General features: G+C 49.3%; 1 protein-coding gene and 2 long non-coding RNA genes across 4 annotated transcripts in view; 1 reads left to right on the top strand and 2 right to left on the bottom strand.

The window, feature by feature from the left end:
* Window positions 1-1,783: 1,783 nt before the first annotated feature.
* NR1D1 (nuclear receptor subfamily 1 group D member 1) lies at window positions 1,784-10,084 on the bottom strand. The gene is made up of 8 exons (XM_027873082.1): window positions 9,506-10,084; window positions 6,130-6,486; window positions 5,744-5,832; window positions 5,398-5,542; window positions 4,101-4,747; window positions 3,446-3,631; window positions 2,808-3,018; window positions 1,784-2,450 (listed from the first exon to the last, which is right to left on the bottom strand). Exons 1-8 carry the CDS (start codon window positions 9,537-9,539, stop codon window positions 2,251-2,253), a joined length of 1,869 nt encoding a protein of 622 aa, XP_027728883.1. The 5' UTR covers window positions 9,540-10,084; the 3' UTR covers window positions 1,784-2,250.
* On the top strand, window positions 8,918-18,442 carry LOC114050980. Its single transcript, XR_003570101.1, has 3 exons — window positions 8,918-9,010; window positions 17,719-17,834; window positions 18,277-18,442. It is a non-coding gene; the product is annotated as an uncharacterized LOC114050980 (long non-coding RNA).
* The window catches only part of LOC114050979, an 11,188-nt gene continuing 2,035 nt past the window's right edge, over window positions 14,856-24,008 (bottom strand). Inside the window, exon 3 of one of the 2 annotated variants that reach the window (XR_003570099.1) lies at window positions 14,856-15,795. This is a non-coding gene — a long non-coding RNA (uncharacterized LOC114050979). Of the gene's footprint in view, window positions 15,796-22,660; window positions 23,859-24,008 lie in introns of those variants that run through there. The other variant, XR_003570100.1, reaches the window with a different exon arrangement.

Here is a 24,008-nt window from a genome sequence, read left to right as displayed (position 1 = left end):
ACTGTCTTTCTGGCCAGGGTTCACTGCTTTGTTTGATTTGAGTGTGCAGCCTACCTCCCCCTGCCCCCAACCAGGGACTGTAGGAGCTAACCCCCCAGAAAGGGAATGAGCAGGTTAAGAGGAATATGGGGTCATATATATAGGCAAGGAAGGAGACACTTACCCCAAAAAGCCATGGGTGATGGGATAAGAGTGTTGGGGGTGAGGGGGTTGTGGATTTCCTCCTCTTTGCACTACTTGGGCAAAAATGTCTTAAGCAGTAGAGGATTTGCCACCTCTCCCCTTGGCCTAACCCCTGCACTGACACCCCACACCACCCTTCCTCAACCTTCAAACCCTAGTCCTGAGCTCTACTGAGTAGAGTATGGCCTTCTGCCCACCCAAGGAAATGTCCTGGCCTAAGACTAAGAGATGCCATCCTCACTACCCCCCCTTCCATTGCCCAATACACATAGCCCAAATCTGAGGGGTAGGGGGATAAGAGAGACAAGGTTGTGTGTGCGTGTGCACATGCATGTTTGTCCATGTGTCTGTACTTCACATTTGCCTCACACACTTTCTTGTCTCTTTATCCTGGGGCACTGATTCTGGCTCCAGGTCACTAGGATGAGTCTCCTTCCTCAAAGTTTCCACCCCTACCCCCACAACAGGGCCAGCAATGTACTTGCTCTACTGTCTACTTTTTTTCAGCAATGGACACAGCAGGGAAGGCTTAGGGGCTAAGTGGGATTGGCCCCTTTATAGGCATTTGGGAATTACTTCCAGCACACCGCCCATCCCCCAACCACACCAGATGAGCTATGACCTACCCCCATGTTACCCTGCATTGTCTTGGTATCGGGGGTGGGGGATGGACAGCAGCCTGGGGTGAGGTCTGTCCAAGTTTGTGTATGGCTGATGCATGTTTTGTGTGTGTGTGTGTGTGTGTATGTGTATGAATGTTTCAAGTTCATGTGTATACTTAATTTGGGGGGAGGTCTGGAGGGGCTGTGGAGACAGGGAGTCTTAGAGCACCTGCTCTAGATTCATAAATTCCCCTATCCCTACTGTGGGAAGTAGAGGATTAGGGATCCCAATCTTGGAGATCATTGGTGCTAATAAAGGAGGGAAGGGTGGACAGACAAGACTTGAGGGTGCTTAGCAAACCCCCTCCAGTATTGGGCCAGGGCACTTCAGTGGTGGGGGTGGGGCCTAGTGTTGCAGTATTGGCTGCAGGAGGGGTGCCCAGGATAGGATGAGGGGGCTCTGAATACGATAAGGGGGGCCCTAGAGCCATGACCACTACACTGCCCCCCTTCCCACTCCCTACCCCTACCCTGCCTCCTTCCCCATCTCAGTATTCCCCCACCCATCATTCTGAACACACATACCTCATCCAGCTCCCCACCTTGCTCTGTCCCAGATGGGGGGAGTGGGGAGAGAGGAGCCCCCTGTCCCTGCCCTCATCCCCTGGTGGCCGGCCTACAGGGTAGAGAGGGGGTGGGGGGCAAAGACACCGTCCACAAGGGGGACTAGGGGAATGCCTACCCCAAAACTCCTGGGGGGGTACTGCCTGGGGGCGCTACTGAATGTATGAGAAGCTGGTGCTGTGGGGTGGGGGGGGGAGATATGGCTGATTGGGGGGTAGCTTCTTCCCTTAGGGAGGGATAATGGCTGGTGGGAGGAATGGGGGGGAGGCCTATCCTGACCCCCACCCCATATTGACAATCAGTATGTCTGTTATGTGCGATTTTTCACCCCGTTGTGTTTTGGGTCAGGATTTTAAAGAAAGATATTTTTATGGTAATTGTCGCTCGTCTATTTTACTATATATTTATGTAATAAATATATGATGAAAATAACTCCCCCGTGGAACCTTCTATGCCCCTTTCACCCCAAATTTGCTGGTGGAGGAGGCTTTTGGTCCAGCAGGAAGTACCCTCTTCCCCCACTCCTAACACACATGACAGAAGCCATATCAGATAGATGTCAACTACTGATTTGAGATGGGAACAGGACACATCAAGTGACTGGGGGCTCAGTGGGAGGAGATAGAGCAGTTCCATGGGGAGGGAGCTATTTACAAAAGGGATGGGGGTGGGGCAGAGGCTCATCGTGGAATATTTTATAACAATATAAATAAGATTCTGGGGGGAGGGACGGTTTGTTTTGCTTTGTCTCTTTTATCTCTTAAAGGAGAGAGAAGTGCAGAGTTCGGTTCCGTACAAGGAGAGGGCCTGATGGAGACAGCAGTCGGTGGGGAGGCTGGAGTCACTGGGCATCTACTCGGAAGGACAGCAGCTTCTCGGAATGCATGTTGTTGAGGGTACGGAGGTCAGGCAACTTAAGCAGCAGCTTGGTGAAGCGGGAAGTCTCTGAGGGCCTGTTCTTCAGGACCAGTGCCCGAAGCGCCCGGAGCAGCGTCTCCTGCAACTGTTCCACAGAGGCCGAGTTCTCCATACCTGATCTGTCTGTTGGGAAAAGGAAAGAGGGCAGGGTGTGAAGGAGGGGTTGTCAGGCTGGAAAGATCCCTGGACATGGGCACTACATTGTTCACAAGAAATCCAGGATGGTGGGAGAGGATATGAAAGTACGCTACAGGACATATTGCCTCTAGAGGCCAGGGAAGGCAGCATCATGAGAGCAGAGGTCCCGTCCAGCATCTCAGGTCTTCAGAGGACATCAACAGAGAGTGCAGAAGCTTGTCCCTGACATCCCTTTGCATGCAGGAGAGATCTGATCAGGGACTGAGAGGGCCAGAGCCAGAATCGTGTCTGTCACAGCATCCCCTCCATCCCCGGACCATCCTGGCCGGGGTCATAGCCTACCTGCAGAGACAAGCACCACTGCAGTAAACAGCCCGAGCTCCTCTTCTGTGAGGGCCAGGGAGTTAAGCTTTTCACTGAAGTCGAACATGGCATTGAGCAGGTCCCCCATGCCCATAGCGCCCAGTTCCTGCAGACTGTATGTTGTGCGGCTCAGGAACATCACTGTTTGCTCTTTCACATTGAACAGTGAAGCGAAACGTACCATCAGCACCTGAATAGAGTGTGTGTGAATCAGTCCAGGTAGCTGGGGGGATAGGGGCCACCTGCCCCCTAAATTGCCGAATCTCACCAGTTAGAGGAAAGGACACCAAATTTTGCATCTGGACGGTGTATTTAAATTTCCAGGATATATCTGGATTATACCTAAGGAGGAACTTCCTGCCACCAGAGTCCTTCTGAAAATGGAGTCTCCTTCCCCAAGGTAGGAGAATGGGAAAGCACACATCTTGTTGTGGGAATCAACAAGATAACCTCTCCTATTCTCAGTCCAAGGGGAGATAGGGGTCAGGGTAGGGGAGCAGGAGAGGAGCGGGAAGGGTTTAGACTCCAAAGGACCTGGGATGCGGATTAGTGACCAATTCTAGAAAGAGGCATCCTTGTCTCCCTACCAACTGATACTCCAGGGCAGGGGAACTTACCTCAAAGGTACCAGCCTTAAGCAGAGTGACCTGGTCATGTTGAGAGAGATCACAGAAGCCTGGAATATGCTTAGCAAACTCTACAACTTCACGCACAGCAGGTGTAAAGCTCATTGAGAAGTCCTCCCAGATCTCTTGAACACTTCGCCCACTGCGCCCATGGGGGTACATATTCATGGGGCATGCCTTGAAGAAGAAATGATAGGAGATATAAGCTGAATGGCTCCAATGGAATTCCAAGGCATAAACTTCCGCAGGAAGTAGGTGCCCAATGTAGATTTTGCCATAGGCTGGATTTCTAAGAGATGGCATATTCAACTTAATAGTAAGTGGGGATGAAGGTGAAGATAGAACTTAAGTACCAGACTGGAGGGAGTGCCTAGGCAAAGCCTTGTTTAGATCACAGAATGAAACACCCTCCATGGTAAGTAGGCCACATCCCCAGGGTTCCAGACCACTAGGCAGAACACTGAGAAATTCATGCTACCCTTATCCTCTTAAAAAAGCGGACTACCCCTTATGACAGGGGGTCGCCGAAAGTTGGGAAAAGTAATACTTTACACTTAAAAGTCCTCTGCCACCCCATCTCAAGTCCAAATCCAGGACATGATCTCAACTCCAATCTCATGCCCTTTTGGGCTCCCAAAACACTCACCAACAGAATGTTCTTAGATCGGTCCTGCCAGGGGCAACCAGTTGAAGTTTCAGCCTCTGGGGTTTGATACATGTGGGTTGGGCAGAGGCGGTGCCCATTGCTATTATGCTGGTGACATCCATGATGGGGGGTAGCCGTTGGCCAGGTTGGTGGGTATGCATTTGGAGCTGGACGAAATCCATTCCGGGCTTCATTGTGGCGCTGGGTGGCAGCAGAGTTGTTGTCATCAGGAGGTGCTGGAGGGCAGCAATGGTTTTCCCAGCGGGGTGTTGTAGATGTTGGGGGACCACTGGGCATCTGGTTGGCATTCAGGCCACTGGGTGCAGGGCCCAGCTTGTCATGGGCATAAGTGAAGATCTCTCTGTGGGCTCGGGCCACCTGGGAGATCACATCCTCCACTTTGGCCTCGGGGCTCGGAGATCGAGGTGGCGTCAGCTGCTGGGGAAACTGGGAGAAACCCACAAGGGGTGAGGGAGCTGGAACTGGGGGTGGTGAGGAGCCCAATGGGCCAGGTGCAGGGATTCTGGCAGGTGAGGCCTCAGGTGGGCACTGAGTGCTCAGTTGGTTATTGGCCAGGTTCATGGCACTTTGCATCTCGGCAAGCATCCTTTGCTTCTCTCTCTTTGGGATCCGTCCAAAACGTACGGCTGGTGGGTAGAGAAGATAGGGATGTCAGGAAACTTTTCCTCCCTCCGTCACCTCCCTGCCTTCCCCATGATCAAATATGATCTGCTCCTATTCTGGAGAGAGGGGGTGTGAACAAGGGGTTCACGACACTAAATATTGGAAGGGGGAATGGGGTCAGAGGAGCCAACTCTAAGCTGAGCACGATAAGCAGACAGGGACAGTCCAGTCTGGCTCAGAAGGAGATAAATGACTCTGGGCCCTGATCAGAGCCTTCAAGGGCACCTGGAACAGCGGGAAAAGCACTGGGTGTGGGAGTCAGGAGATTAGGTTCCAATCTCATCTCTGTCATTAACCTCTGTGAACCTAGGAAAGTCCCTCAACCTCTCTAGACCTCAGTGCCTTCCTCTAATAAAATGAGGGAAGTGGATGAAATGACTGACCCCTCAGGACCTTTCCAGCTCTCACACTTCTATACAGCCATGTATCTGTGGATCTGGAGCTCTCTGATGGAAATGGGATGTAAATTATTCTGTAAATCCATTTCAGTTTTAGGGGTGAGAGAGAAGAAAGTACTTTAAAAATCAACCTGAAGGGCATAAGGAGTTCAGAGCTGGGGTCTAGGATAAGTGGAGGGGTGGTGGAGGGAAGGGGGAGTGTAACGAAGCCTCACCATCTCGAGACATGCCAACAGACAGGCATTTCTTGAATCGGCACTGCTGACAGCGGTTACGGTTGATACGGATAATGGAGCAACTCTCATTCTTCAGGCACTTTTTGTACTGGATGTTCTGCTGAATGCTTCGTCGGAAGAAGCCCTAGAAGGGAAGTGAGGGGAGGTATCAGTCTGGATCAGCAAGGCCCACGACAGGCTGGAGGACTAGAAAGAGCCATAAATTTTTCCACCCCCCTCACCCCTTGTTCCCTTGGACTCAGGAGACCCTGGAGACCAAAGGCTCAGTTCTGAGCCCTTCCTCAAATCCCTGAGAAGCTCCCCAAGCCCCCTGTACCCTGTTCACCTTGCAGCCTTCACAAGCGTGGACTCCATAGTGGAAGCCGGAGGCAACATCCCCACACACTTTACAAAGGAGCACCATGCCATTGAGCTCTGGAGGAGAGGATGGGTAGAGGGACAGAAACAAAGGGTAAGCCAGCCTCCTTGGGGAGTGCTTCATTGACCCCCAGAGAGAAAGGGTCCAATCCCACAGGTGAGGGTTAAGTTTGGCTATAAAAGGCACAACCCAACTGAATTTTTCTAAACTGAGATTTTTTTGGAGGGAGAGGGGGAGAGTGAGAAGGAACAATCCTATCCATTTTTTAAGTGAAATGAAAATCATGCAAACAAGAGGAAAAATGAGCATCTATTCCTTAACCAGTACCACCCCCAACCCACTCCGGGACTCACTGGTGATGCTGCTGGTACTCTTGCTGGGGGACACTCGGCTGCTGTCCTCCATGGCTACCTGCAGTCCTCCAGGGGAGCCTCCATTATAGAAGGAGGCAGAGGAAGAGGAAGAAGATGAGGAGGAGGAAGATGAGGATGATGATGAAGGGGAGCCATCTTCCCTCAAGCCAGGAGGGCCACTTCCAAAGGGCCGGCCTGGGTCCTGGGTGAGGGAGCCAGTGGGGGAGGGTGGAAAGTAGGTAGGGAAGGCATGGGTCAGGGACTGGAAGCTGCCATTGGAGCTCTCACTGCAGAGAGAAACAGGGCTAGTTCGGCTAGGAGAGGAGCCATTGGAACCAATGTAGGTGATGACTCCACCTGACAGAGGAGAAAAGAAACAAATGGAGGGGGAGGTTAGGTTATACAGAGATCCCTCAGGGGGCTACTATGTCTTCTCAAAGTGCCACCCAACCCTAAAGAGTTATCCAGTTGCCTTCTCTCAAGCTCCTGAAACTGGGGTGGATAGAGGCTTCCCCTAAGGTGCTTTGACCCCCTCAAAGAGCCAATTTTTGCCAATTCTCTTACTCAAAAGAACAGGCCTAAAATGACTGATGCAAAGTTCTTGATCCTCAATGCCAGTATACAAGGCCTTCCACCTGTCTCCCTACTGCAGTAATATATGTTGGGTGAGAGGAACTTGTCTACTGGCTCCTACACTTGCCTTGGGACCCCTCCCCTAAAGAATATGAGTTGCTATGGCTGACCTAGTTGTGCATGGCTGAACCTGGGAGGATGAAAGGGAGGAGGAGCCAGGTCCCAAGAGCCATTTCCTCCAGGAAAGACCTTCTGATCTTAATACGAAGACCATCACCAAAGGCAAAGATTCAGCCTAAGGTTGACTGCCCCAGTGGAGAAATGGGGTTCATGTTAAATTAGGTAATGAAACTCTCTTCTCAATTTTTCTCAGTTTTCAAAATCATGTCTTCTCCTAAGTTTTCCCAGGTTTATAGGAAATAGAGCTATTAAAATACTTTCATAGAACCTCTTGACTTTAGGGTTAGGATCAGGAAAAAGAAGTCCAGTACAGAAATGACTGGCCCAAGGTCATCTAACTAATATTTAATCAGCAAATCAAGGATCCCAACCCAGATTTTTGGACTCTAAATGGAGTGCTCTTTTCATTACAAGAGCTCTCCTTTTTATATTCATTATTCCACTCCTTATAAAGTCAATCCCTGAGTTGGGAAGGAAAGTCTTTCTCAACCTTCTAGCCTGGAGTCTTGAAGAGAACATGACCAGAGTGGCTTTATTCTGAGTGCCCTGGACAGGCATAATCATTAAGTGGTAACAGTTGGTTTGGAATATGAACAGTCAGGCTCTGAGCTAGAGAATGCAGCTTCCCAGATTCTCTCCAACAAGGAACAAGAGCTTTGTAGCTTTGTGGAATGCTCAAGAAAGCTGTGCTATCATCTGGAAGACACCTGAATAGCCACACCCCTAAGGCTCCAATCAGGCACTCTGAGGAAAAGGGGCAAGAAGCCTGCCACACCTGTGTGGAACCCTTGACCTGTCTTCTGTGCAGGACAGACTGGGGTGGACAAGGGAGGTGAAGGTGGAGGAGGGCACGTGTGAGCAGGCATACCATGCATGGTGCCTAAACAGGCACATGCTGACTGCTCTCACACGCACACACAGACACACTGAGATGGGCAGGGACAACCTCAAAATAGCTCAAGACTGATCTGGGTAAACCCAACTCTCCATAAACCAATTGCACAATAATCCAACTCCTGGAGTTTCAAAGTTTGGAGGAGGGTAGAGGAAAAATGAGCCCTAGTCTGGTAATAAATCAATCTGATCCAAGCTCCCCCAAAAAGGTCCATGCTATCTATAGCTCAGTGGTTATCTTCCAGAACATAGTGGAGGGGCAGGAAGCCTCAGGTCTGACAAGCTCCTCCATAATTTGGATTTTGTTTTCCCATTTGCTTTTAGGAGCTGACGGAGAAGTTGTTTCCTGTTGTGACTTCAAAATTTGTATGGGGGGGCTGGGGGTATGTAGGACAAAAGGCCTTGGACATAGCAGAGATAACAAATGTTTAATTTGTTGGAAGGTGGAGGGCACAATTAACAATCAGGTTAAGTCTCTGAAATACGGGGATACAAAGGCCAGGACAAAGGGACCAGGAAGAGGAATAAGGCTGCAACAGACTGAGATGCAGGGAGAATGCGGCAATGTAAGGAGGCACTGAGGATAGGTGTGCGGCTCTTTGGCTTTAGAAACTGGAGGCAGTGCAAGGTCACGGCCGGCCCCAGCCAACTCAGCTACCCGTGGGGGAGGTGGAGAAAAAGATGCAGGCGGGGGCAGTGAGTCAGCCCAGCTTCACCCAGATCCCGACGCACCGGGCGGGGAGGGGCTGGGCCCTCAGCCGGCCACACGTCCCCACTCCACGTGTGCCGTTCGCACGTGGCTCCCCAACGAGAAACCCCGGAACTGGAGACCCCGCCCCACACGCTTCCCGTCAGGCCAGGAGGGGCCACACCTCGACCTCCCCGAGCCTGGGAGTCAGGGGCGGAGCTGAAGGGGGAACCAGCAGAGCTGGATGGGGTGGGAGGAGAGAGGGCGGGGGGGGGGACCCACGTTGCCCCGGAGACGGGGAGGCGGAGCTCATTATGTAACGGGGCCGGCAGGCGTCGGCCAATGGGGAAGCAGCCGAGGCGACTGCTGAATGAAAACAAACGCAGCACGTGGGCCCAGCCCTGGGGCCATGTGAGCCAAGGGGCAGCCTGGGCTCCTGAGTCGACCCTGGCCCAGGCCGGCCGAAGCTCTGGTTCTGGCACGGCTCCCGCATGCCCTCTCTTCCCCACCCCCTCCTCCGGTCAAAGAGGAGGGTCTGCTCACCAGGTACCCCGACCCCAAGCCCCGCAGGCATCCCAAGCAGCCCGCCTCTATGGAGGATGGCTCCTGCTCTTCAGCTCTGCTCCTCAGCCCCAAGCCCCGGCAAGCGTAGCCTTTCCTTCCTCTCAGGTTTCAGGGAAGCCCCGGGAGGGGAGGAAAGCAAGGCGAGGCGTCCGCCAGCTGCCCCACGGCGCCAGAACAAATAACGGGGGGGGGGCCCCCGAGGGGCTGATTTTGAGGTCCCCAGCTAATCCCCTTACCCTCAGTGCCTACTCAAAGGTCCTCCTCCTCTGGCCTCCCGGGCCCCCCCCGGCCTCCGGGCCCCCCCGGAGAGGGTTCCATGAAAGATACCCCTTTTCCCCAACCCGGGGCCGTGAAAAGCCACTGGGAGGTCATTCGGACCCATGCCGGGCATCTCTGCTTCCTCCCCCAGCTGCCAATAAAGGGGAGATCTCAGGAAGTTTTAGTGGTACAGAGATAGTAGCCCAGGAGCCACTGTACCTGTGTTATTGTTGGAGTCCAGAGTGGTCGTCATGTCTTCACCAACTGACAGCTCTCATTCAAACAGGACCGCGTCTCAAACTGTGGTTTCGGACTGCGGCCCTCACCCACTGAGCACTGGCTGAAGGTGGGAAATCCCCCAGCCTAGTATGCTCAGGGTCGGGGTCCCTGGCACCTGGCGACGAAGTGTTTGGATGACTGGATGACAACAGCTCTCCAGAAAGGGACGAAGCTGGGGCAGCAGAGATCTGCTTTGCATGGGAGGAGCAGCAGGAGAAAAAGGGTGCAATCAGTCTGCAGTAGCTCTTGGCTGGAAAAGAGAGGGGAGGGTCTCTGCAATGCACTGAAGGGGCTACTGCCTGGTAGCTTTGCGGCAGTGCGGCGTTGCAATCCAGGAGATGGCCGATGCCAGTGGTCCTGGATGGAGAGAGGTTGGAGTCGGGAGGTGAACAGGTGATGGGGAGAAGACAAGTGCCCTGATGCGCTCGCTCAGCTGCAGTATTTCACTCTGCCAATCTCAGCCGCCTTTTGCCCGAGCCGCTTTCCCTGGGACAGATGGCTCTGCGCAGGCGCCAGAAGCCCAAGGCTCCTGAGCCCGCACGCGGCACTGGAGCAGGTACCATGTGATCCCAGGGAGCGCCTCGTGCCCCAGTGACACACTTTTCCAGCAGCAGGCACGTTGAACTCAGTGCGCCTGCGTCTCCCGAGGATTGCTGGGATTTGTAGTTTATGCAGGAGGCAAACTCCTTACACTTTTATTTCCTTCTGCCTTAGAAAACCTCTAGTGTGGTCTTAGGCGGAGCTGGAAGTGGAGTGGGATGGGGTGGAGAGTAGGGGGTGGCGGGTTTGGGAAGTGTGTGTGGCAGAAGCATGTGAATTCCTGAGGAGTGACTGGCAAGCCTGGCTGCTCCCTTGGTGATCAAACAGCCCTTTCTGCAACCTTGCAAACGTGAGGGGTTCACGTGATTGCAGAGCTGACCTCGGGCTGAGGTTGCCAACCACAGGGGGAAGAGTAACCACTGCCAGGATGTGGGAGCCTACCCCAAAGCCTGGAGGCTAAGCCTTCTAATGCCCCTGAGCCCGGTCCTAAGGCTAGAAGGAAATGAGACTTCTCTTTTGCAAGTTCCCTCCATATTCCACCTACAACCTCCATTCCCGGTGAGGGTACACCTTGGGGATGAGGAATTAAATGGCCTTTGCCCCTGGAGCACAAGAAGTGGCTGGGTAGAAGAGAACCTAAGGTGCCCTAGGAAAGCCCTGTCTTCTTGGCTGACAACACCACCTATTTGAGGTGACCTCAGGATGAATCATTTCCCGTCCTCTGGGAAGAAATATGGGGGAAGGGAACAGCCTAGTGAAAGTGCTTTGAGATCTTTGAATAGTGAGACTGGGCAAACCCAAATTCTTTAGAGTGGTGGAAGGAGGGTAGATCTCAACTGCTTCCCCCCCCCCCACACCTGCCTAAAATTCTAGGGGATGAGCCGGGTATTGTGAGAGTGCAACTAGAGGAGCCTGAGCTGGCAGATGGAAAAATATGAGTATGGTTGTGGAAGGGGGCAAGAGGAGGGTGGGGAGCAAAGGGAAAACTTGTTCACTCATCAGCCAAGTAGGCCCTATAGTGGAGAGAATATCAGACTTGGATTCAAAACCTAGATTTAAATCTCACCTCTGATATTTATTAGCTCTTAAGCCACAGGTGAGGTACTACTTAAATTTTCTGATACTTAATTTCCTCATCTCCAAAATGCTGATAGTAATACCTGTAGTAATAGCTACCTCACAGAGTTGTTATGAAGCTCAAATAAGATAATATATGTAAAGTGCTTAAAAATAGAAATACAAATGTCAGTTATTATTATTAGCCCTTCCCATGCCCAGCTGCCTATTTCTCAGTCTCACAGTGCTTCTAGGAAGGCTTTCTTCGTTTAGCTCTCAGTCTCCCACTTAGGACCTCCACTTACTCAGATTCTGTCCCTGGGGACAGTGTCTACTGGGGACCTGCAAAACAATAATAATCACTGTCTGCAGAGAGAGGCCTCTGAAAGGGGTGTGGGGAAGTTTAATGGAGTGGTTAGGAAAACATTCTAACAAGGGAGAAAAAGTCTAAAAGAGGAAAAAAGCAGCTGAACTGCTGGATATTTCTGGCCTAGTTCTATATGGAAAGCAAACTGCCCTGGATGGGGTGGGCCTTAGCCTTCCCTATCTCACCACCACTTGGTCCTCTGCCAGTACAAGAGGCCTTTGGTGAATTCAGGAGAAAAAGAAGTGTGCCATTTCTCTCTTCTACTCAAGTATATTCCAGCCCTTTGCCCAGAGCCAGTGAGGTTGCAGCTGAGTCTGGGAGGGATCAAACCACACAGGCAAAGAGACTTTTCAGGAAAACTTGGTTCATAATGCAGACTCCTCCTGCTCCTCACCACTGCCCCTCCTTTTCCCTACCACAGGAGAGAAGGAAGAGGAGAGGCAGGTTGCCATATCCTGTTCTGCCTACTTTATATCACCTCCCAGGTAGAGCCAGTGGTTGGTTGCACATACAAAACTGCTTTCTGGCTAGACCAGAGCCCAGAATGGAAACAGCAACATGAGAACCATTCCCTCTGCCCCCAACTCAGATGATCAGGAGATTCCAACCTTTCCTCTCCCCTGAGCAGACTCTCCCATTCCAAGTCAGGGTCTTTTCTGGAACCATATGATTAGTTTTCTTACTGCTAAACTCTTCCCCCCCCCCATTATTTTTTACCCATGGCTTACTCATTTGCCATTTTGAGATACATACATACATGCATACATAAATACACACACTTCAGGGGACAAATCCCTGAGCTTTGCAGTGAATTAGGAGGGACAGAGGAGGGGGAGGGTTTACTTAGCTGGGAGTTGCATTGACACCAAGACCTGGTTTCCAATCAGCAAAACTCTTGTTACTGGTGAGAGATTGAATTGTTTGTGAAGGGTGTCACCAGCTTGAGTTAGGGGTGGGGACTGCTTTCTATAGGGCTCTTCCTTTTATTTCTGTTACAGAAAAAAACTTTGGGAGTCTCCTTCCCAAACAACATGGGAAGGAGAGATAAAGGGGAAAAGTGAAGAAAGTTCAGTTTTAGGGCTGCCAGCCCCAACCCTGGTCTTCCCCTCTGTACATTCCTTAGGCAGCTGGGAGTAGGATGTGACAATTAGAGGAAATCTCTGCTTTATTAGCTAAATTACCGGGTCAGAAACCCAAGAAGAGGGTGAAGTAAATTCCACCCCCCAAAAAAGGGCCGGGGGAGGGCAAAGGCTGGGTTTCTGGTCTTTTGGGGATCCAGAGATATCTCTTCTCATCTCTTCTTCCTCCCAGCTTATTAACCTTGAGGTATCTCTGTGACTTTGACATACAGCAGGTGCATCTTAGTACTGCCCCCCCCCCCTTCCAGGTCAGCATGAGATTCCTAGCCTTCGTCTAACCTTTCTTCCATTGCTAAATCCAGCCTATGAAAGGACAGGGTTCCTAATAAAATGTTAAACCAGGATTAATAGGAAATCAGTAAATAGCCAGTAGTGTCCTGAAGCTTCGTGAGTTGTACTTTCCCCACTGCTGCCATCTCTAATGTCTAAGATTAAGGGATTGAATGCTGGTCTCATTGTTTAAGTTGACAAGTAGGAATTGTTTCCAAAGTATGTCTTTCCCCATCTCCCCTTGATTTCCTTGGGCAAATTATTAAAGGGGCTAGGAAAGAAGAGTGGGGGCTTTGAGCTGAAAAGCATCTAGGAGCTTGGAGCTTTGGTTAGGATATTGGGGTGGGAGACCCCAGAGGCCCAGCAATCTTCCTGTCAGTATTTGGGGTTAACACCCAGTGGGTGGCCTAGATCTCAGGCCCTCAGGCCGACTTACTGACTTTGGGTGGGTCCCAGTTGAAAACCAGGTCAGGTTACAGTCTAGCTCTTCCAACCCCTCCTCCTCTCACCAGGTGAACCACTGCCCTGTGTAAAAACCTGCCAAGCTATGTGGTGTAACTCAAAGGGGAAGGAGACAGAGGTAAAGGGGGCAGGGTGATGTTGGGGAGGATCAGGGGAATAAGTCTGTCCTAGAGGGACCTTCTTCCCCTTGTGTCCCCACACATCCAACCCTCTGTTTCACTCTGGAAGGAGCTTGGCCTTGTTACACTAAGGGCAAACTTTCCTGTCTGCCCCTCAGTCAGAGAGCTGGGGTGTCCTCCTGATCTGCCCAGATTGAGTATCAGGCACACACATTCCAGCAGGGACAAAGTCTGACCCATATAGCCTGGGCAGGAGGTAGGGGGAGGGGAGTAGTTAGATGACATGACACTTGTCCACGGCTGGGTCAGAAAAATATATTTTTTTTTCTTCTGGGTCTCCCAGCTCCTTTTCCTCACTACTCCCTGCCTTTTTTTAACCTAAAAAACAAACAAACAAACAAAAAAACATTCTTTTGAAGTAAATGATGTCAATATCTAAGGGATGTTTGACAGGACTATCTTGGTATTAATTCAGTTTTCCCCTTGGTGAGGGTATGGTGGTGGCTTGCCTGGTTTCAGGGAGGGGGGCGCCCCCTCCCAGCGGCTGACTGGATACAGGCAAAGAAGGAAACAAGGATTTATTAAGTACCTACTATGTGCCAAGCACTGTGCTACAGGCTTTACAGATATCCCATTGGTCTTTTTTGAAACGAAGGATGAACAATTTGATCCTCACAACAACCGGGATATCTCCATTTTATAGTTGAGGACACTAAGGCTAAGAAAGAGAGAGAGATTGTTACTTGGACAAAGGTCTCCAAAGGGTCCCCTTAAGTACTTCTATAATCTCCCTGGCCTCAACAGCAGCATCTTCAACTATATTTTTTCTTCACGTAAACTTATCCTCTCTATACTCTCCCAAGGCAGTGGTTCTCATACTTTCTGGTCTTATGACTTCTTTACACCATGAAAAATTATTGAGGATCCCTGAAAGAACTTCATTTATGTGGGTTATGACTATTTATATTTAACAAATTATAAGCTAAAATGACTTATGTTCATAATTCACAATATTATTATGAAAATAAGTTTGAATTGTCAGATGCCTTGAAAGTGTCTTGGGGACATCCAGGGTCCCTAGACCACACTTTAAGAACTCCAGTGCCCCAGACAAGGAGACAAAAGATGGAGGGATTTCTTGTAAACTGCCAGATGGAGGAGCAATCCTATTCTGACGTTTTCTGTTCCAGAACTTCAGAGGGCTGGATTCATAGCTGGATTTTCTGGCATTGTCACATTTTGCCAGTCACAGATTTTCAGTAATAAGAGAAGATCTTAGAAATAATTTATTCCAATCTTTTTTTTTCAGTTAATAAGCATTTATTTTCTCTCCCTCCTACCTTCTCTGTCCCCATTGGGAAAAAGAAAAACAAAACTCGTTTCCAACAGTCATAGTCTCTTGGAAAACAAATTCTCAAGTTGACCATGTCCAAAAATGTACATCTCCTACACCGTGAATCCATCACCTTTTTCAAGAGGTGGGTAGCATGTTTAAAGAAGAAAGAAACCCTTCGTGTTTAAATAGCCTGTCTTAGGTCACACAGATAGTAGGAGGCAGAGCTGGGATTTTAGTCCAGGTCCCCTGACTCTGCTCACCCAGGTCAAGATATCGACTTTGTGGTGTCATTGGTCCTCTTGGAGAAGCCAACGACAACCTTCCTGTGCAAAATGCAGTGTTAAAACAGACACTCCTGATGGCTGCTATTGTTATGAGCAGCACCAATGGTCTGGCCAGAAGGGCAGATTTTTAGGGATGCTTTGTTAAAAGGAGGGAGGCTGTCTTGGCTTTAGTTAAAAGTAGTAGATTCCTAACTGGAAGGGACTTTAAGGATCATCTAAGTTGAATTCCCTCATTTTTATTTTTAATTTTTACAGATGAAGACACTGAGGACAAAAAAAGTGAAATGACTGACCAGCAGTCTCGTAGATTTTAAGTAAGAGAGCTCAGATTTAAGCTCAGGTCCTCTGACCACAAATCCAGAGCACTTCCATTGCATCACAGGAAATATTTATCTTCTAAGAGCAGGCAACCAGGTCACCTTTACTAGTTGCTGAAGAGGTACAGAAACCCACAGGAAAGGAAAACATAAGAAAAAATAATGAGGCAAAGGAGAAACGAGCCTTCCAGGGTATAGGCTTTGGCCTGCATAGAAATTTCCAAATAGGATTCACTGATGGGCTGAGATGAGCCACTTGTTGGAAGAAAAGCTGCCAAAGTATTTGCCAAGGGCTTCTAAGTTTTCTGCTCCAACATTCAGTTCTGGGAGGTAGTAGAGTCTAAGAAGATAGAGACAATAGGACTTTGAGTCAAAAGAATCTGGATTCAAAACCTGCCTCTAACACTCACTAGCTGTATGAACCTGAGGGGGAGGGAAGACGGAATAAGCACTTATTAATCATCTAATGTGTGCAGATACCGCGCTAAGTGCTTTACAAATATCTTATTTGATCCTTACCATAACATGCTATCCTCATTTCACAGTTGAGAAAACTGAGGCAGAGGTTAAGTGACTTGACTGGGTCATACACCTAGTAAGTACTGGAGGCCATATTTGAACTCAGGTTCTGTGCATTATTCACTGGGCCATCTAACTGCCTTGATTTAAGCAAGTAAATAACTTAATCTCCCCAAACTTCAGGTTCCTCCTCTGTAAAATTGGGATTATAATAGCATCTCTTTCACAGGCTTATTGAGAGGATCAAATGAGAATGTATGTAAAATTATTTCCAGACTTTTGTAACTTTTATTCTATTTAACAACTATTAAGTATGTACTCTGTGGGAGGCACTATGCCAGGCATTGATTGGTACAAAGATAAATAAATGAGAATCCCTCCCCCACAAGGAGTTTACATTCAAATGAAGAGATACATACAGCTTCTAGGCAGATAAGTAAATACAAGGTAATCTGAGGAGACTGAGTATTAACAAATAATTTGTAAGGATGGAAAGGCAGGATCGAGGAATACTTCCTAGAGGAGGTGACCTTTGAACTCTCCTCTGTGTGCTTTTTCTTGACAGCCCTTCTAGTTGGAAACAAGCCTCTGTAAGGGAATGTGGGAAAGTCCTGAACCCACCCCGCATGCCCACTCCCACTCCCACCCCTACCCCTCGGCTGGAGGAGCCACTTTCAACCAGTAGACGTCGTCTAGCCCATCCACATTGCTATCTACTACCACCCTGTCTCCAGAGCTGCTTGGAGAAGCCCACAGTTCATAACAGTCCCCTTGACGGAGGAAGGAAGCCATCCCTATTGATATGTCTGCTTGGCAGGCAGCAGGGGCTGTGAGGGAAAGGGGAAGGAATGTGGGAAGGAGGAGGAGAAATGTAAGGACATTGTAAAACTCTCTCTCTCTCTCTCTCTCCCCCCCCTTCCCCCTCCCCGCCCCCCATTCTCCATTGCCTCTCAAGCCTTCATAGCTTCGGTTAGAGCCGAAAGAGAAATGCTCATCCTCCAGCCACCACACAGCCCAGGCCTGCAGCTGTTAGAAACACTGGAAAAGCAGCAGTGGAGGGGGTGGGGGAGAATGGGGCTGCAACTTTGCAAATGCCGATCTCTTTCTTCCCTTTCCACAAGGAGAGGGTGGGGAACATTTTTTCAAAAAATAATTTGTAAATGAGATTTTTCAACGAAGTGTGATTCGCTTTCACTCATTAGGATGCACAGTTTGCACCCTGGGGGGGAAAAATCTGTTGTTTAGGGGAAAAAAAATGCCAACAGCATGTGTAGGGGGCCCTGTAGAGATTGGGGAAAAAAAAAAAAACTCCAGCTCTGCATTGCAGGATCTGGGAAATTTTGGTGTTATGAGGAAATGTAGGTCGGGCTCCTTTGGCTTGCTTGTTCCTGCTAACCTACTGTCCGCCTGACTCAGGCACAGCCCCACATTCCACTAAGAGGCACTGCAATGCCCAAAGGGGGTCACAGGACAAGAGAGGGGTAAAAAGCCAGGAGAAAAGTCTTGGCAGGGAGGGGCTCCTGGCATATGGAGCAGAAAGCTTTGGAAGGGAGAGGGGAAGAGAGAAGAGTCTTCTGGGGTGCCTGACTAGGCTTCTTCTGATCTTGTCCTGGTCTTTAGCTGTCATTTCCTACCCCACCTCCACTTTTTCTACTCTCTTGTTTAGGGGAAGATAGGGCTATGGAGATAAGCTGTCAGGAACCCTATCTCAGACCTTTTTCATTGTTGTAAATTTCAATTCTAGCCCCGAGAAAAATCTGGTGGAGGCCTCTGCCTGAGTCAGTAAGTGTAGATGAAAAAGACATTGAATTGGAATTAGAGTACCTGAGTACAAAATTTGGCTCTGCTGTGTGACCTTGGGTAAGTAACTTATCCCCTCTGAGTCTGATTCTCTCAATGTAATATGAAGGGGCCCTTTCTGATCTAAATCTGTGATCCTGTGACTGAACCTGCACCCTGAATAGCCTCCCCTCATCTTCACAGATTCCTAAGCATTGAGTCACCTTCTTTTCCCAAAGAATACCTTATAAGCTAAGGGTGATGAGAGGGGCAGAGGGTCCTGAAAAGTGAGCTGCCTGCTTTCTGAACCAGCCCTATCCACAGATTTTCTTCAGTGGCTAGGGTGGCACTTCTCTGGAGCTTGGCTTAGGACCAGAGATCATAGATTCAAAGCTGGGAAGGAGCTTAGAGGTCATCTAGGCCAACCCCTTCATTACACAGCTGGGGAAACTGAGGCCCAGAGAGAAGAAATGCAAACCTGGGTCCTCTGACTCCAGATCCTTTTCTTTTTCTCCCTTTGAAGGTGAATGAACTCCAGAAAGCCAGTCTCCTGGGGACCTGTCTACCTCCCACCCCTTGAGAGGCAAATTGAAGTCTAGACAGAGATGGGCTCCTAGAGGAGAGGCCCCTGCTGGCTTTGTTTCCCTCCTTCCCTGTCCACACACACATCACGACCACCCCCCCCCCCCCCCCCCCCCCCCTGGTCCTCCGCTCCCCGGTGGGCAGGGGGGGGGGGGGAACGGTAAGAACCTCGGTGTGCGAGTGTGTTTGTGCTTGCTCACGAGGGTAGCTCAGATCACATGGCCTGGGCATGTGCAGGCTGCTCCATTTTTACCACAACAGCTCTCATAAACAGCCCTGCTGCTGCCGCTGCTGCAGAGACATGTGCAAGGGAGCGGGGGTGGGGCACGTGGCTCCAGCTCAGCCAAGGCAACCAGCTCTCAGCACTCCCTGCCTCTTCCCAATCGGGGCCCTGGCTCCCTTTGCTTGGCCACAGGAAATTCCCAGTCCTGGGTTCCTGCTGCAAAACATGTTTTGGGGAAGTAGCTTTCAATAAGGTTAGAGTCAATGGATTTTTAAAAAGACATCGAGAGGAGAGCTGGGGCAGGTGCTGGTAGGCTTTATATATCTACCTTGGCTTTTTCACTTAGCCCCCTAATTCGCCCCCAGTAAAAATTCAGGTGGGAGTAGCTCTTCGAGGTGGACAGGCTGAAAACCAGTGATAACCCTCCAACCAGCCAGGGCCTTCAGTGTGAGCATCATTTGGGCAAGAAGGACTGTGGCAAGACCAGAAGTGGCCAGACCACCAACTCCCTCTCCCAAAAATTGTTATTTCCTAGGTGGGTGTGTTTGTTAGACAATACAGAGGATCCTGACTCAGGCTGAGATACCTGTCTTCTCTCCTGTCTGGTCTCTTGGTCATCTTAAAAGCTGGATGGGATAGCATTGTTAGGGCTCCAGAGAGCAGGTCAAATGTCTGCAATTTGCCCAGGAGGGTGATCAACTGAGTGCCCCACAATGGGAGAAGGATGGGAGGATGGAGGATGGAGGAAGAGGAGGAGCTGGGAGAAGGGTGAGAGGGAGAGAAAGCCAGGATTATAATTGTTTATCCTTCCTCCATCTTATCTATTTCTCTTCCTGTCCGGAACTCCATTTAGAGAGGCAGATGTTTGTGGTTTTAAGGCTATGTGAAGTTGGTGGTGGGTCCTTGTTCTACCCCATACTGCAAAGCCATTCACAGCCACATCTCAGTCACCCCCCCCCAAAAAAAAATCCCTGTGACAATGAGTATATTTTCCTGAGCTCTCTCCTCCCCTACAAGTCTCAGAGGTATGGGTTCAGGAAAGTGGTGTACAGCTACGAGCTCCCAGTGGATTGGGAGTTTCCAAAGCCAAATGAGTTTTACAGATACCAAATGGGAAAGTGTCTTACTGGAGGAGGGTGGGGACACCCTGTCTTATTCCAGCTTCTCAAGATCCAGGAATGTCCGCCAGAGGAGAACAGAGTAACTCAAGAGCTAGTTCAGAAAGGCTCCTGAGAACTGAAATTGGGAGGGGTACAGAATTTGGTCACTGAGATGAGCTCTATGGTATCATAAGATCTTAATTTTAGAGCTTTAAGAAGGGACTTGGGAGGGTTGAGATCACCCCCAAATCTATTTTAATAGAGATTTAATTTAATCCTGATTTAATTTCTAAAATTTCTACTTTAGAGCTCATCTAGTTGAATCCTCTAGTTTACAGATACGGAAACTGAGGCACAGAGAGTAGAAGTGATTGCTTCCAAAAGTAACAAATTATCCAATAAAATTTACTAATTTTACAAATGTGAAAAGACAGGTCCAGAGATTGGAAATTATTTTCCCAGTGTGACACAATTGAAAAAAAAATGGCTGAATTTAGAATTAGGGAGATGGGTTCAAATCTCAACATCAATATCTACTAGTTGTGGGCTAAAGTAAGCCACTTAACCCTTCTGGGACTCAGTTTCCTCAGCTGTGAAATGGGAAATAATAACACCTCACAAGATTATTGTGAATATCAAATTATATAAGGAATGTAAACCTAAAGCATTTTGTATACCCTTAAAACACAATACCACTATCAGCTATTAAATAACAGGATTCAGACCCTGGTCCTTTGACTTCAAATTCTGTACTGTTTCCATTATCTTGGTTCACTTGAACCAGGAGAGACTGATGGAAGGCATGGGGGTAGGGAGGGGAGAAAAACACAACTGGTGGCCTCTGAAAAAGCAACCTCACTAAGGACTAGTCTCTAACCTTTCCCTAACTGGGTTGAGCCAGTTGCTTCCTTTTTCTGGTACCTCTCTCAGCTGTTACTTGTCTCTTTCTTCCCTGAGAAATTTGTCCTTTGATTCTGATTCCACAGTCACATTTTTAGGTGCTTAAAAAAAATGCTTGCTGAATATTTGTTGAATGGAGTCATCCCTCTGCCTCAGCCTAGCCCTCTAAGCTGTTTCTTATAACTTCTTCTCAGTGTTTCTTCACCAGATTTGAAGAGGACTGAGTTAAAGAAGTTGGTATACTGTAGGTCGAGCTATGACCTACAATGATACTCTTACCGAGCTGGAGTATGGGGAGTTGAAGCTTCAGAGCAGAGGGTTTGGAGTTCAGCTAGGCAGAGAGGACTACAGACTGAGCAAACCCTAGCAGAGCTGCAAGGGTGGTTTAGGGGAGCACATGGAGCTAATTCCCACACCATTCTGTTTCCAAAGTAGTTCCCTCAGTCTAGGGCCTGATTGGGACCTTCTGCTGCCAAGAATAGGAGATGCCCCTCCCCCACGGTGAACTGTTTCTGGGCAGTCAGCTCCTTGGACAGGATCCTGAGCTCTCTGCCAGGTAACTCCCTAAGAGTCCTGGCCCCTGGTTCAGGCTGGAATCTGTGAGCTAGTATATCCCATTAGGAATAATGAAAGAGAAGAAACCTTTCTGCCTACTTTTCTCACTTGCTAGCCTCCATCCTACAGCTGGCTGAAGAGAAGTAGGTAGCCTTGATCCAGTCTGCTTAATACAGAGTCCAGCTGAGCCTTTTCAGAGAAGCAGGAAGAATACCAGAATCTGAAGTCCTTAACTGGATTCTGGGGCCAGTTACATAGACTGATCTCTCTCTCCTTGCAACTGCCCACCATTTCACCACGGGACACCACCAAGCCCAGGGTATTATCGAGCACCAAATTTCAGATGTTGTAGGGATGGGAGAGACACTGATCCCTACTGTTTTTCAATCATAGTTAGACAAATCTCTAATCTTAAAAGCTGAAAAGGAGCTTCTAGAGACTCCCAGCCTTCAGGCGTGTAAAGTATTTTCCCCTTTCTTCTTCCCATTCCAAGTTTACACTCCTTGAGATACCCGTGGCCTCTAGGTTGTGGTGCATATCCTTAAAACTCAGATGACACCCGGGAAGAAAATTCCTAGGGTGGGGAGGTGGTGAGCTGGCCTCCCATGGAGGAAGGGCAATGTTGGCTTGGGTGGTTCCCCTATCCTAGGGACTGCCCCTTTTCCTGGCCCCACCCCACAGCCTAGAGAGCCTACAGCTGGACAGGCAGCCAGAATGAGGGAATTCTCTAGGAATCCTCAGGATCTAGAAGGAGGCATGGACTTCACCAGTGGGAAGGGAGAGGAATGTTGCAAAGGAAATATGTAGCAGGATGAGGGAAGTGAGGAGCTAAATTTCCCCTTCGTAGGCCCTCTAAGGAAATGGGTAGAACAGAGGAAGGCTAGACGGTTTCAGGTTGAGCCTAGACCAAGGCCAAAGGACCAGCTGCCTCTCACTGCTCTGGGTCACCCTGGACATCCCCAGAGAGCCTATGCTCCGCCTACTCCCTTCTTCCTCACTCAGGAACTGCGGTTGAGCTCTGGAGCCCCTAAGTGGTGGAAGATGTTATTGCAGCTGCCTGAGAGGAAGAGCCTAAGTTCTCTCCTTCCCCTTCCCCCCAGTTGCTTGGGTCTCTGGAAATAGCACCTGGTAACAGGAGTGCTGACAGATGCATTATAAAAGAGCAAGTGTTCCTGCCAGCCTAGTCCCCCACAACATTAGACACCCCTGTCCCCTGCCCCAGCCCCTACTTCCACCCCCTGCTGTGCTCCTCAAAGTCCCTTGGGTGGGGTTTTTCCACTTGGCCTCTAGGTCTCTTTCCCTAGGCCTCAAAGTCCACTGCTCTTGGCTTCAGCTACTTTTCCTATTCTTTGGGTAGTCATGACAGGGATAACCTTGGAGAGACACATGGGTTTGTGATAACTGCAGTGCATCTAATTTATAAATGCCCCTCCTTCACTCCCTTCCCATATCTTTCATTATCCAGTTATGGCCATTCCTCCCGAGTACTGTCCTAACATCCAATTAACTCCACACCCAGTTTCCATCATCTTCAGTACCACAAGGAAAGAATACTAAATTTGGAATCAGAAGAAACTTTGACTCAGATTGTCTCTGAAATTTATTACCTGTATTGCCATGGACAAATCACTTAAGACTCTGAGCCTCAATTTCCTTATCTGAAAAATGGGGATCAGTACTATCCACATCACAAGGCTGAAGCCCAAATGAAATTATATGTAAGGTGCTTTTAAAACCTTTAACAGTTATAGACATTGCCTACATTATGGTCAGTGGCACGCACCTCAACTTCTTTTCCCCACACTCCGGTTCACAACTTATCAGTTCCAAGCTTGACGTCAAAATCTCATCCTTTCTCTGCCTGTATAGTCTTCCTTGTACATTCACATTAGGTAAGTGGGGATGTTCCCAGTTTAGGAGTTCCCAGAGGAAACTCCCATACATCCAAGGCATCACCTGTCCTGGCTTCTCCTCTCACTTGGTCTGTCTTATAGCCAAACCTCCCCATTTTGCTGTTATTTGTCCTGTTGTCTACCCTTCCCCTCCCCTCAAGACAATCCCCTCTGCCTCTTCTCACCCCACACAGTGATTCCCAGAGCTTGGAAAGGGAGGGAACCAGTGATGGAAATAGTCAACTCTTGGTTTCTAAACCGACAGAGAAGAATCATTTCCAGAGTTTTTCCCTCCTTATGTGTGTGATTGAAGAGGATGAATCCTTTATTCCAAGGATCCTCTTTACAACTAGGGAATTGGGCTCTTAGCTGGTTCCTGAGGATGCCCCAGTACTCTACTAACACCATGTGGAATCTGGAAGGAGGAGTCAAAGCTTCTTTGCAGCCATCAATCTAAAATGGTTTTTCCCAGAATGGCTGCTTCTGATGCTATCCTGGTCCCTGAATCCTCCCATTTGGGTGGTGCAATTTTTTAAGTGACTAACTGGAAAGCTATGTTGGCCTAAAACCACTGAAGAAACAGGCTGCTTCATTCTATATTGTACCCCAGCCCCTGAACACTACCCCCCGTGCTTTCCCACATTCACCCTGAAGAGGGCAGCTGTGCCCAGCCATTTGGTAGTGCCAACAATCCTGGGGAGGTTAGTTAACAAAACAACACAGTCACGTGTTTGAGGGGGGTGCCCGAACAGAATGCCGGGACAGGGAAGGGAAGGATGGCCCACGTGGGGTGGGCAGAGCCAAGGGAAGGCTTTGGCGGGGTTGCCAGCAGTAGAAAATATCCAAACTTGAACTGTTTAGGAAAAAAAAAAAAGCAGTAGGGAGGAGGGCCTCCTGGTTACAGTTGAGAGGCCTCTATAGGGAAAGAGGGGAAAGGGGGAGGGGGAGGCTCCTTAACACACACACACACACACACACACACACACACACACACACACACACA

This window comes from Vombatus ursinus, unplaced genomic scaffold, assembly GCF_900497805.2.
Source record: "Vombatus ursinus unplaced genomic scaffold, bare-nosed wombat genome assembly UNPS02014801.1, whole genome shotgun sequence".
NCBI classification, from domain to species: domain Eukaryota; kingdom Metazoa; phylum Chordata; class Mammalia; order Diprotodontia; family Vombatidae; genus Vombatus; species Vombatus ursinus.
The sequence above is the reverse complement of the archived record's forward strand: the minus strand, read 5'-3'. Positions and strand labels throughout refer to the sequence as shown.

Coding starts and splice junctions, on each gene's coding strand:
- NR1D1 (XM_027873082.1), bottom strand. CDS start 9,539: ATGACGACCACTCTGGACTCCAACAATAACACAG. Junction 5,833..6,129: donor GAGTACCAGCAGCATCACCA/GTGAGTCCCGGA, acceptor CCTCTCCTCCAG/AGCTCAATGGCATGGTGCTC. Junction 5,543..5,743: donor ACGCTTGTGAAGGCTGCAAG/GTGAACAGGGTA, acceptor CTTCCCTTCTAG/GGCTTCTTCCGACGAAGCAT.